The sequence below is a fragment of the Rutidosis leptorrhynchoides genome, chromosome 3, assembly GCF_046630445.1.
Source record: "Rutidosis leptorrhynchoides isolate AG116_Rl617_1_P2 chromosome 3, CSIRO_AGI_Rlap_v1, whole genome shotgun sequence".
In the NCBI taxonomy this organism is placed as follows: Eukaryota; Viridiplantae; Streptophyta; class Magnoliopsida; order Asterales; family Asteraceae; genus Rutidosis; species Rutidosis leptorrhynchoides.
This window is the reverse complement of record NC_092335.1, coordinates 619,679,287-619,693,982: the sequence shown is the minus strand read 5'-3', so window position 1 is coordinate 619,693,982 and position 14,696 is coordinate 619,679,287. Positions and strand designations below refer to the sequence as shown.

General features: G+C 34.9%; 1 protein-coding gene across 1 annotated transcript; it reads left to right on the top strand.

The window, feature by feature from the left end:
• The first annotated feature begins 12,742 nt into the window (after positions 1-12,742).
• On the top strand, positions 12,743-14,484 carry LOC139902280 (uncharacterized). Its single transcript, XM_071884919.1, has 3 exons — positions 12,743-12,820; positions 13,487-13,631; positions 13,685-14,484. The coding sequence occupies exons 1-3, from the start codon at positions 12,743-12,745 to the stop codon at positions 14,482-14,484; spliced, it is 1,023 nt and encodes a 340-aa protein (XP_071741020.1).
• The last annotated feature ends 212 nt before the right edge of the window (positions 14,485-14,696 follow it).

Here is a 14,696-nt window from a genome sequence, read left to right as displayed (position 1 = left end):
ATTCGCATTATACGAGAAAAAGAAAAACCCTTAATGGTATACGGAGAAAAGAGCAATGCGAAGTTAAATCTTATTAGTAACCTAAAGGCACAAAAACTAATAAGAAAAGGTTGCTATGCTGTGCTAGCACACGTCGAGAAAGTCGATTCCGAATAAAAGAACATCAATGATGTTCCCGTCTTAAAAGAATTTCCTGATGTATTTCCTAAAGAATTATCGGGACTACCTCCACACCGATCCGTTGAATTTCAAATAGACCTTGTACCGGGAGCTTCACCAATACCTCGTGCTCCGTACAGACTTGCACCCAGCGAAATGAAGGAACTTCAGAGCCAATTACAAGAACTTTTAGTGCGTGGTTTCATTCGACCAAGCACATCACCGTGGGGAGCTCCTGTTTTGTTTGTCAAGAAGAAGGATGGTACATTTACGTTATGTATCGACTATCGAGAGTTGAACAAACTTACCATCAAGAACCGCTACCCACTACCGAGAATCGACGACTTATTTGATCAACTACAAGGCTTGTCGATTTATTCAATGATTGATTTACGTTCTGGGTATCATCAAATACGGGTGAAGGAGGATGATATTCCAAAGACTGCTTTTAGGACGCGTTACGGTCATTACGAGTTTATGGTTATGCCATTTGGATTGACTAACACACCAGCTGTGTTCATGGACCTCATGAACTGAGTGTGTGGGCCATATCTTGACAAGTTTTTCATTGTTTTCATCGATGACATACTTATTTGCTCGAAGAATGATCAAGAGCACGGAGAACATTTGAGAAAAGTGCTAGAGTTACTGAGAAAATAAAAACTGTACGCTAAGTTTTCAAAGTGTGCATTTTGGTTGGAAGAAGTTCAATTCCTCGGTCACATAGTGAACAAAGAAGGTATTCAGGTGGATCCAGCAAAGATTGAAACCGTTGAAAAATGGGAAACCCCGAAAACTCCGAAGCATATACGCTAATTTTTAGGACTAGCTGGTTAATACAGAAGGTTCATCTAAGATTTTTCCAGAATAGCAAAACTCCTGACTGCATTAACGCATAAAGGGAGGAAATTTGAATGGAAGGATGAACAAGAGAAAGCGTTTCAATTGTTAAAGAAAAAGTTAACTACAGCACCTATATTGTCATTACGTGAAGGGAATGATGATTTTGTGATATATTGTGATGCCTCCAAGCAAGGTCTCGGTTGTGTATTAATGCAACGAACTAAAGTAATTGCTTATGCGTCTAGACAATTAAAGATTCATGAGCAGAATTATACGACGCATGATTTGGAATTAGGCGCGGTTGTTTTTGCATTAAAGACTTAGAGCCACTACTTATATGGGGTCAAAAGTATTATATATACCGACCATAAAATTCTCCAACACATATTTAATCAGAAACAACTGAACATGAGGCAGCGTAGGTGGATTGAATTGTTGAATGATTACGACTATGAGATTCGTTACCACCCGGGGAAGGCAAATGTGGTAGCCGACGCCTTGAGCAGGAAGGACAGAGAACCTATTCGAGTAAAAGCTATGAATATAATGATTCACAATAACCTTACTACTTAAATAAAGGAGGCGCAACAAGGAGTTTTAAAAGAGGGAAATTTAAAGGATGAAATACCCAAAGGATCGGAGAAACATCTTAATATTCGGGAAGACGGAACCCGGTATAGGGCTGAAAGAATTTGGGTACAAAAATTTGGAGATATGAGAGAAATGGTACTTAGAGAAGCTCATAAAACCAGATACTCAATACATCCTGGAACGGGGAAGATGTACAAGGATCTCAAGAAACATTTTTGGTGGCCGGGTATAAAAGCCGATGTTGCTAAATACGTAGAATGTTTGACGTGTTCTAAGGTCAAAGCGGAGCATCAGAAACCATCAGGTCTAATTCAACAACCCGAAATCCGGGAATGGAAATGGGAAAACATTACCATGGATTTCATCACTAAATTACCAAGGACTGCAAGTGGTTTTGATACTATTTAGGTAATAGTTGATCGTCTCACTAAATCAGCACACTTCCTGCCAATAAGAGAAGATGACAAGATGGAGAAGTTAGCACGATTGTATTTGAAGGAAGTCATCTCCGGAAATGGAAAACCAATCTCTATTATCTCTGATAGGGATGGCAGATTTATTTCAAGATTCTGGCAGACATTACAACAAGCATTAGGAACTCGTCTAGACATGAGTACTGCCTATCATCCACAAACTGATGGGCAGAGCAAAAGGATGATACAAATGCTTGAAGACATGCTATGAGCATGTGTTATTGATTTCGGAAACAGTTGGGATCGACACCTACTGTTAGCAGAATTTTCCTACAACAATAGCTACCATTCAAGCATTGAGATTGCACCGTTTGAAGCACTTTATGGTAGAAAGTGTAGGTCTCCGATTTGTTGGAGTGAAGTGGGGGATAGACAGATTACGGGTCTGGAGATAATACAAGAAACTACCGAGAAGATCATTCAATTTCAACAACGGTTGAAAACCGCCCAAAGTTGACAAATGAGCTACGCTGACATTAAAAGAAAAGATATAGAATTTGAAATTGGAGAGATGGTCATGCTTAAAGTTGCACCTTGGAAAGGTGTTGTTCGATTTGGTAAACGAGGGAATTAAATCCAAGGTATATTGGACCATTCAAGATTATTGATCGTGTCGGACCAGTAGTTTACCGACTTGAGTTACCTCAACAACTCGCGGTTGTACATAACACTTTCCACATCTCAAATTTGAAGAAATGTTTTGCTAAAGAAGATCTCACTATTCTGTTAGACGAAATCCAAATCAACGAAAAACTTTAATTCATCGAAGAACCCGTCGAAATAATGGATCGTGAGGTTAAAAGACTTAAGCAAAACAAGATACCAATTGTTAAGGTTCGATGGAATGCTCGTAGAGGACCTGAGTTCACCTGGGAATGAGAAGATCAGAGGAAGAAGAAATACCCGCACCTATTTCCAGAAGATACGTCAACACCTCCAACTGCTTAAAATTTCGGGACAAAATTTATTTAACGGGTAGGTACTGTAGTGACCCGAACTTTTCCATGTTTATATATATTAAATGAATTTGTTATTCACATGATTAAGTGTTTCTAACATGTTAAGCAATCAAACTGGTTAAGACGTGATTAATTGAAATAGGTTTCATATAGACATTTGACCACCCAAATTGACCGGCGATTCACGAACGTTACAAATTCGTAAAAACTACATAATGATATATATATATATATATATATATATATATATATATATATATATATATATATATATATATATACATATATATATATATATATATATATATATATATATATATATATATATAGTTAACATGATATTATGATAAGTATGTACCTCATTAAGTATTTTAACAATGAGTTATATACATAAAAATGAGACTATTAATTTAAGAAACTCGAAACGATATATATAACGATTATCGTTATAACAACGTCTTACTAAATACATATGAATCATATTATGATATTGTTACACTATGTTTAAATATGATAATTGATAAGTAAACATATCATTAAGTATATTAACAATGAACTACATATGTAAAAACAAGACTACTAACTTAAGGGTTTCGAAACGAGTCATATATGTAACGATTATCGATGTAACGACATTTAATTGTATATATATCATATTAAGATATTTTAATACATCATATTATCATGATAATAAAATAATTTAACATCTCATTTGATATAATAAACAATGGGTTAACAACATTTAACAAGATCGTTAACTTAAAGGTTTCAAAACAACACTTACATGTAACGACTAACGATGACTTAACGACTCAGTTAAAATGTATATACATGTAGTGTTTTAATATGTATTCATACACTTTTGAAAGAATTCAATACACTTATCAAAGTACTTCTACTTAAAAAAATGCTTACAATTACATCCTCATTCATTTTCATCAACAATTCTACTCGTATGCACCCGTATTCGTACTCGTACAATACCCAGCTTCTAAATGTATTTACTATTGGTATATACACTCCAATGATCAGCTCTTAGCAGCCCTTGTGAGTCACCTAACACATGTGGGAACCATTATTTAACATCTAGCAAGAAATATCTAACAAAACAACAAACTAATGGAGACTATATTGCCACCCATATTCACTTGAATGATCAACACCATAAACACATTTTGATTTCAATTTTCATGCATCCAATTACTATCTCTCAAGTGTTCTTCCTTTGTTCTAAGTGTTCTTCATCATCTTCATTAAAATCTAGCTTAATCTAGTTCATAAATCCATACATAAACCAAGTTATAAAACAACTACTCAAGAACACACCAACAATACTTCCAAGTTTGCTAGCTTACTTCCAATCTTGCAAATCCACTTTGAGTGATCATCCAACCTTAATAAATCTTTCTTATTTACAGTAAGATATCTTTCTAATACAAGGTAATACTCATATTCAAACTTTGATTCAATTTCTATAACTATAACAATCTTATTTCGAGTGGAAATCTTACTTGAACTTGTTTTCGTGTCATGATTTTGCTTCAAGAACTTTCAAGCCATCCAAGGATCCTTTGAAGCTAGATCTATTTTTCTCATTTCTAGTTGGTTTATCCACAAAACCTGAGGTAGTAATGATGTTCTTAACATCATTCGATTCATATATATAAAACTACCTTATTCGGAGGTTTAAACTTGTAATCACTAGAACATAGTTTAGTTAATTCTAAACTTGTTCGCAAACAAAAGTTAATCCTTCTAACTTGTCTTTTAAAATCAACTAAACACATGTTCTATATCTATATGATATGCTAATTTAATGATTTAAAACCTGAAAACACGAAAAACACCGTAAAACCGGATATACACCGTCGTAGTAACACCGCGGGTTGTTTTGGGTTAGTTAATTAAAAACTATGATAAACTTTGATTTAAAAGTTGTTCTTTTGGGAAAATTATTTTTATTATGAACATGAAACTATATCCAAAAATCATGGTTGAACTCAAAGTGGAAGTATGTTTTCCAAAATGGTCATCTAGACGTCGTTCTTTCGACTGAAATGACTACCTTTACAAAAATGACTTGTAACCTGTATTTCTGACTATACACTCATACTTTTTCTATTTAGATTCATAAACTTAAGTTCAATATGAAACCATAGCAACTTGAATCACTCAAAATGGATTTAAAACGAAGAAGTTATGGGTAAATCAAGATTGGATAATTTTTCTTGTTGTAGCTACGTGAAAATTGGTAACAAATCTATATTAATCATATCTTAGCTAACTCATATTGTATTATACATGTATTCTAATATATTATGTAATCTTGGGATACCATAGACACGAATACAATGTTTTGACATATCATATCGACCCATATATATATATATATATATATATATATATATATATATATATATATATATATATATATATATATATATATATATATCGGAACAACCATAGACACTCTATATGCAGTAATATTGGAGTTAGCTATACAGGGTTGAGGTTGATTCCAAAATATTATATATACTTTGAGTTGTGATCTAGCCTGAGGCTTGTATACACGATGTCGTGGATTGATTCAAGATAATATATATCAATTTATTTCTGTACATCTAACTGTGGACAACTAGTTGTAGGTTACTAACGAGGACAGCTGACTTAATAAACTTAAAACAGTAAAACGTATTATAAATGTTGTAAATATATTTTGAACATACTTTGATATATATGTACATATTTTTTATAGGTTCGTGAATCGACCAGTGGCCAAGTCTTATTTCCCGACGAAGTAAAAATCTGTGAAAGTGAGTTATAGTCCCACTTTTAAAATCTAATATTTTTGGGATGAGAATACATGCAGCTTTTAAAATGTTTTACAAAATAGACACAAGTACATGAAACTACTTTCTATGGTTGAACGATCGAAGCCGAATATGCCCCTTTTTACTTGGTAACCTAAGAATTAGTAAACCAGTCTACTAATTGACGCGAATCCTAAAGATAGATCTATTGGGCCCAACAAACCCCATCCGTTGTAGCGGATGCTTTAGTACTTCGAGTTTTTATATCATGTCTGATGGATGTCCCGGAATGATGGGGATATTCTTATATGCATCTTGTTAATGTCGGTTACCAGGTGTTCACCATATGAATGATTTTTATCTCTATGTATGGGATGTATATTGAAATATGAAATCTTGTGGTCTATTATTACGATTTGATAAATATATAGGTTAAACCTATAACTCACCAACATTTTTTGTTGACGTTTAAAGCATGTTTATTCTCAGGTGATTATTAAGAGCTTCTGCTATTGCATGCTAAAATAAGGACAAGATTTGGTGTCAGCATGCTTGTATAATATTGTTTAAAACTGCATTCGAGATTTACTTTGTTGTAACATATTAATATTGTAAACCAATATGTATTGGTAGTGTGTAAGCGTGATATTTTTTAGATTATCATTTCTGGATAATCTAGGTGATGTCCTTTTAACCTTGTCGATAAAATAAAGGTTATGGTTTGTCTTAAAAATGAATGCAGTCTTTGAAAAACGTCTCATATAGAGGTCAAAACCTCGCAACGAAATCAATTAATATGGAACGTTTATAATCAATATGAACGGAACATTTCAAAAATGTCAAGAGATATCGAAATTTTTATTGGTGTTTACAATCAGTTAAAAAGAAATTGGCGAAGTGGAACTAATGACTCGGATGTCATTGAACCGGCGCGTGAAGAATATCGGAGGCGTCAAGGTGTTTCTTTTACGCATTACAAAGCATGGCAAGTACTTCGTAATTGTCCGAAGTTTTGTGCCCCAGAAGGCGTAATGACATCTCGGAGGCGTCCACAACCGAAGCCACCGATCACTTCGGTGAACGATGAACCTTTAAGGGTTGATCTAAACCCCGATCACGCATCTTTATTCGAGGACGACCCAATCCGGCGTCCAACTTTCCGACTCGCTGGTAGAAAAAGTCGAAAGAATTCGGGTTTGTCCGACGCTGCCTCAACTTGTTCATCTGAGAAAGTTCGTTCTCAAATCATGATCGCCCAAAAATAAATTGCTTTAACTAAAAAAAAAGACATGAGTCGTCTTTAATGAAATTAATGAATCGCACCTTTCAAATTTTCAGCACAACCGTCAACCTGAACTTGCCAAAGGAAGACCAAAAAATTCTTCAAAAGGTTCCACAAAAAATGAAGGCGATCTTGTTATTCGACGAAGACGAAAAAAACGAAGACGGACAACACAACGAAGACCACCCGACACCTCTCGAGTAGTTTCATTTTTATAATATTAAGTTTGTTTTTTATTTAATTATGTAACGTTTTTATTTAATTATGCAATGTCTTTTATTTTTAATTATTTAATGTTTTTATTTTAATAATTTAATGTTTTTATTTTATTTAATAAAATTTTATTTGTTTTATTTAATAATTTAAGATAGTGAGGGTTTAGTGAAAGAAATATTAAAGTGTTTGTACTAATGTGACACTGATGTGGATGGTAAATATTGTGTTAACATTTAGTACCATTGCAAGTGGCCTTATCTTATTTAACCTCTCGTGTTGTCTTTAGAGACGTGCACTTTAAAATTTTTGGACTAATATTCTGAATTTAGCGACGTAACTCTAATTCGGTGCTTACTTTTGATTTTTACCTCTTAATTACTTTAACTTTTTTTTTAAACTACATATACTCATTAATTTGCTAATAACTAATTTACTATTCTCATGAATACCACGTATAAGATACAAACTAGTGGAGGAACCCTCGCTTCGCGTCGGGACTTCATTTCAGATATAATTTTTTGTGTTTGGTTCGTAAAATTATTCTGTGCTTAACGGTTATGTCGGTTAAACCTATCCCTAGTTGTACGAAAATTTAAAGGCAGTTAAAAATTTAGGTGGATTTGTTGGAGAGTTTTATGGAAAATAAAGATGTTACGATCTGGCCCTTGAAGTTTAACTTTAGACCCCTATGGAGTTTACATTTTTTTCTTTGGGAATTTACATTTGGCACCCTAAAGTTTACATGGTTGTCAATGCTTAGTGTGGTGTCAATGTGGGTACAACTTTTTTGCACGACGTAAAAACGATTAAAGCATGGGGAAGAACTATTCATAAAGCCTTTGTCTTTTAGAGATATAGATTATATATATATATATATATATATATATATATATATATATATATATATATATATATATATATATATATATATATATATATATATATATATAATGAGTTACGTAGTTAATTTATAATAAGGAAAAAAGTTAAACAATAATAAAAGTAAAAAATTATGTGGTTGATTTAATAATAATAATAATAATAATAATAATAATAATAATAATAATAATAATAATAATAATAATAATAATAATAATAATAATAATAATAATAATAATAATAATAATAATGAATAGTTATCAGTTAGTAAAAATTATGTGGTCGATTTATAATAAATGGGAAGTTTAATGGTTACATTATAAAATGTGAAAAGTTTGTGGTAAATTTGTAAAAGTTATAAAGTTAAGTATTATAAAGGGCAGGGTTGAATTGTAAAAATATAAAAAGTTTGAGGTGAATTTGTTAAACATATGAATGTTACTATTCATTTGGCCTATGCCATTTAGATATATAGAGTAATTAATGTTTTTAGTTGTAATCTCAAATTTTCGTTTCAAGTCGTACATGTTAGCTAGGCTTATATTTACGCCTCATTACGGATATGCGGATTTCTTATGATATCGGGCCTATCGATTTTATATAGTTAAAAGATTAAGATGGTGCATTGCTTTGTAATTGGGTCAAGCCATCATTTTGTTGAGGAGAGAGAAAGTGAGGCACAAAAGTAACAAGGCAGACAATGGAGCGATGCAAGATCGATATAACTAGAGACTTCAAGGAAACTACATGAGACTTTTTGGAATCCAATTGACTTCGTTCATGTTTTTCGACTTCTCGTGGAATTGGAAGGTGACAGATCTATGGAGAATCTTTAAACCGTATGGTGTGTTGAAGGACATCTGTGTGGCTGGAAAAAGATTGCGTAATGGCCACAAGTTCGCTTTCATCAGATATAGTGATATGAACAACGCAAATAACCCGCTTTCCTCATTGGAAACTATCTCGTTCAATGGAAACCCTATTAGGGTTTTTAAGGCTTATGAAAGAGGAAATCCTGCATATAACAAGGTTAATAATGATACCTTCGAAAGGATTGGTATGGAGAGTAAACAATTCAACAACTCCTTCAGGGATGATAGAAGATTCAATGAAGTTGCAGGTAAGCCAATAGATGATCTAAGATTCAAATTAAACATTTCAAAGGAAGATCTCAAGAGCAAACTATACAACGTAAGGAAACAAACGGAGGAGAAGCAGATAAAAGCTGAAAGGGTGGTTGATGTCAAAAGTTCTGAAGACAAAAGTGACATCTTTGATAGGCCCATTATCATGGAACTAAAAAAGATTGAACTTCTAAACCAATTTGATGACTTATGTAAAGCTGAAGGTTTAAGTGATTATTCGTTAAAATACTTGGGCGGTCTTGAAATCCTACTTATATGTGTTAACAAAAAGGAAACAAATATGATTCTTGATAATAACCAACATTCTGCTCGAAGATGGTGCTCAAGTGTTTGCCGTTAAAATAAACGACACATACCGAAAGGAAGAATGGTGTGGTTAGATATTCGGGGGGTTTCGGTCACTTGTTGGAATGAAACAATGTTTGCTGCGATTGCTAGATGGTGGGGTGATGTACATGAATTTTAAAATTGTCAAATCAACTCTGGGAATCAAAACCTCCTAGCTGGACAGGTCTTGGTTTATACTAGAGATTTGGGTCACATTAGTTGACAAGCCACATTGATGTACGGAAACTTTGTTATATTCGTTACGATCAAGGAAGATATATCTCGGGATGTACAACTGGAGCCAGAACTCCCGAATCATGAATGGGAGAATACAGATTAGCAGGTCTCGGATGGTGAAGACAATGTGGATGAGTTCATAGATAATACATTTGATATCTCGGATGATGACCTCGAAAATTTTGATAAGGATCAAGCAGTCCATAAAATGGAGGAAGTTCAATCCTATAATGGAAATAACTATCAAAACAATAATCAAAATTCGAATGCGTCACCGGAAAATGAAGCACGGTGACGGAATCTGGATCAAAAGGAACATGACATTGAAGATGAAGAATTGGGCTGCTTGAATCAGAACATTCTCTAAGAAATTGGGGATGACGCTCTCTCGGGGAATTAAAAGGTCCATTATCACAAAAAGGTAATAATGAATTGGGGCTAGAGGAAGAAGAAGACACAAGTACCCATACTCCTAGGAAATGTGATTCGGCGGGTACAGTAAAGTTTAGGTTTTCACCACATGGAACCCCTTATGTTCAACATGTGGGCACCAGTTGTATTGGAGAAACTCAAGCCTTACATATTAGCCCAATTAAGGTCCCTTTATCCAGCCCAATTGTTGATGGTAACTGATATCGGCTAAAAAGTCACGTTTTCACCCCGGTATTAAGGCCCAAAAACAAGAAAAATTCGAACTTTGTCGGAAAAATACCCACTTCATTGGTTAGAATTGAAGAACAAGTAATTACGAAGATGGTACAAAAATAATCAAGAGAATCGGAGCTAAAACAAAGATTCTAGAGCAAAAATGGTGAAAGACAAGAAATCAAGTTACGATCCAGGAAATCCAGCTGACCAGGCAAGCCAAACGGCCTGCCAAACGGCCTGCCAAACGGCTTTCCTGGCTCACAAACGGCCTGCCAAACGGCCAGGGTAAACGGCCCTTGCAAACGGCTTGGCTTGGAAAACGGCCCCTGCAAACGGCCTGCCAGCTGTTTGCAGGGAAAAATTAGGCTTATTTAAAGGGTCTTTGTCATTCATTCCAACACACACTTCAATTCACTTCTTACTCTCTTTTGTACAATATTAGTCATACTTTTAAGGTCTTCGACTCCGTACTGGAAACCTAGTACCCGAAGAAGAACGCCGAAGATTGTATTAGGAGCGGTCTAGAGTCTTGAAGTTGTCACTTTTGTATTCGGAACTTGTTTAATCTACTGGTACTTCTATCCTTTATCTTTATATGATGTCTTCTATCATTATGTTCTGTGATATTGTTGCCATGATTAGCGAGTAGTTATCTTTAGTGTATGCTATGATGTAAGCAGTTATAATGCCGAAATAATGTTATGGTTTGTGTATGCTGTTGAAATTCTTTTCGGTTATACTTTAAACTCAATCGCTTTTTCAACTAATAGAACGTAGTTATTGGCTCTGTTATTGGGAAGTCGCGAACCCCGATTCAGAGTACACTATCTGTGTCACCCCTTGGTAAGAGAAGTCTATCGGATACAACATAAGATCGTCTGAGGCACACCGGTTGTAGTAAGTCTATCGAGCTTTGGATTTCGACTGGGGACCCTTTCGTAGTGAAACATCTTACTAGACCCTTAGTACATTGTCGGTCCCAGACCATGCTGGTGTAGTCACCAAGCATATAAACTTCGTACGTGCATGCTGAAGCACAACGGTTGTTGTAAGCTGTACCTCTGCTAAGTAAGGCCATGGAACCCGGTCAGTGTTGATTAGTACACTGCACCATAACACGGTCTCAAGCATTGCACCCCGCTTGAGGGATTCTTAGTTAATTAAGGAACTGTTTGTTTAGACACATAAAGGATTGGACCGTTAAGATAACTGAACGTGTTCATGGAAGTCAACTTGACTTGGTCTTGGTGTTCTTTATGGTTGAACTCTTTTTAAGGGCCTAACTATCTTTTAAAACCAATCATTAACAAAAGCATTGAAACACATCATGTCTCTCAGATATGGTAAACCATGTATTCTATTATTCTTAAGAAAGTTTAGACCTTTGTGGAATGTTAATACATCACCCAACCGAGTCGCTCAATTGGATGAGCCGTCTGAACGTGTATGCCTGTAGTCAGACTGCACGGGCGTCAGGGGTAAGGGACGTTGCTGTCTATTCAGAATCGTCAAGCCTATCGCAGTACCCAGTGACATGTCTTATGACAGGGGCGTTTTGGACCAGTGTAATGAATACAAGGCCTCTGCCTATTCATGAGCCAGTATTCCATAATCTCGGCAGAATAACTGATGAAATCATAGTATGCACTTACTTTAACCTTATCTGAATTACGAATTTTATCGCATTTACTTTATCTGTCTTATAAATTAGAAAATTCCAAAATTTAAGTAACCACTACTCCTTCATAAATATCTTAGGTTTAAATATAGGTTCGATTCTACTGATATCTCAAAAATACGACTCTAGGTCACACTTCCCTTACTCATAATAAGGAGTAGTACGATTTAGGCCCCGCTAAATATAAATTTAAAACAGTACCCCCTCTTGGTGGTTGATTCTGATGTGTTGCGACCTAACGACACCGCACAAATAAAACCGTTCATTTCGGCCATATCAGTAACCCATTAGATGGTGGCCCAAAAAATGATGCACCTCTGGACGAAAATTTTAAACCAAATAGTATACCAAAAACAGGCGAGCCAGTCCAGCGGAATAAAAAGAATAAAAGTCGAGTGAAAAAAGGGGAACGACCAAAATGTATCACGAAGAATGATTGTTGCTGGTCTAAAATTCGGTCCTGGAAAACATCAACACGCATGATGAATATCAAGAATGTCGCTAGAAAGGATCAATCGCTTAGGGATGATATTCGATCTAGATGTACCTTGTGTGCATAAGCAGAAAGAACAGGTAAGAGCAGAATCAATTCGAAGAACAATCCATCATCCAATGCATTAAGCAGCTCGTCTTATTTAAATAGAGAGAACACGTAAGAGCAGAATCAATTCGAAGAACAATCCATCATCCAATGCATTAAGCAGCTCGTCTTATTCGGAAAACAATGCTGGATTACACGAATTTAGTTGCAGGCTTGGCATGAAATGGAAAGACAAATCTCTCATGTAAGTTTCTGTTATTGTTTTTCTTCGTCTATTTATTGTTCTTATGAAGGTTCTTTCATTAAACTAAGAAGTATTGGGGATGGAAAAGTTATTAAATTTGGGTGGGTGAAAAATCTATGTCATGTAGATAAGCCAGACGTTCTCTTGTTACAGGAAACAAAACTTCATTTGACCGATTTTAAATGGGTTTGTGATCTGTGGGGTAATTGTAATTGTAACTCATTCAAAATCAACGGTTGGGAAATCGGGGGGCCAATTAATTATTTGGGATGTTAATCGAAATGATACTAATGATACTTACGTGTCTAATTTTTTCATTGGTGTGCGAGGAAAGTGGAAAAATCCGAGTCTTCCCTACAACATAATAAATATCTATGGGCCGCACTGTGATGTGAACAAGAAAAAATGTTGGAACAACTTGATAAGTATGCTAGGATCATTTGCTGAATCGTAGATTATTGGAGGCGATTTTAATGAAGTGCGTGAAAAAGAGGATAAATTTAATTGTAATTTTATTGAATATAGGGCCAGGTGGTTCAACGAGTTCATTGAAAACTGCAAATTAATTGATCTTCCACTTGGTGTAACAATGTTTACCCGTATTAGCGACGATGGGACCAAGTTTAGTAAAATTGATCGTTTTTCGAAAAAGGAAATTTTTTAGCGAGATGGGAGTATTTATCCGTTATTGCATTGGATCGTGATTACTCTGATCATTGTCCAATCGTTATCAAGGTATTCGATGATTGGTTGGAGATGGAGGGTACTAAAAATCTCATTCGTGATAAATGGGCAGAAGATGTGGGTGGCGGATTAAGAAAGGAATGTATTCTTAAAAACAAGCTAAAGAGTGTAAAGTATGTTCTGAAAGAATCAAGTGCAAAGAAATTTGGGAAACTAGATGAAGAGATTAATTTATTTAAAAATCTTGCTCATAGCCTTGATTTAAAGGCTGAACCCAAAACCCTTAACAATTCTAAGATGGAATTATGGAGGAATGCAAGGAAAGAATGGGTGCAAAAAGACAAGGTTAAAACAAACATGTTGAAACAAAATGCTAGGGTTAGATGGATACTTGAAGGTGACGAGAACAATAAGTACTGGCACTCGGTGATCAAAAGAAAATACAATAAATGCAACATGAGGGGGTTAAACATTGATGGAGTATGGAATGAAAATCCAGTTGATATTAAAGATGCGGCTTACAATCACTTTAAAAGCATTTTTGAAGAAAAAATTGAATCTGGATCGAGCTTAGAAGATCTTGAGTTCCCTTCATTGTCACAAAGTGAAGCCGAGAGTTTGGAAGAGGTAATTAGTGAATCGAAAATTATTGAGGAAATTCATGATTGTGGCGGATCAAAAGCTCCCGAGCCGGACGAAATTTATCTTCGAATTTTTAAGAAATTTTGGGACATCATTCGGGTTAAATTTATTAGAGCTATAACTTAGTTTTGGGAACATGGGGAATTCTCTCAAGGGTGTAATGCATCTTTTGTTACATTAATACCTAAAAAGAATGATCCCATTGGTCTTGGTGATTATCGGCCAATTAGTTTAATTCAATGTTACTACAAGATCATCGTGAAAATCTTATTCAATAGGCTTAGGAAAGTTATTCCCAGGATTATAGGGTCGGAACAAAGTGCCTTCTTGAAACAAAG

Excerpts from the sequence above, each read along its gene's own strand:
- LOC139902280 (XM_071884919.1), top strand. The coding sequence starts at position 12,743 with ATGTCGCTAGAAAGGATCAATCGCTTAGGGATGATATTCGATCTAGAT. Across the intron at positions 12,821-13,486 it reads TGCATAAGCAGAAAGAACAG|ATTATTGGAGGCGATTTTAA; the intron begins GTAAGAGCAGAA and ends GCTGAATCGTAG. Across the intron at positions 13,632-13,684 it reads TGGTGTAACAATGTTTACCC|GAAATTTTTTAGCGAGATGG; the intron begins GTATTAGCGACG and ends TTTTCGAAAAAG.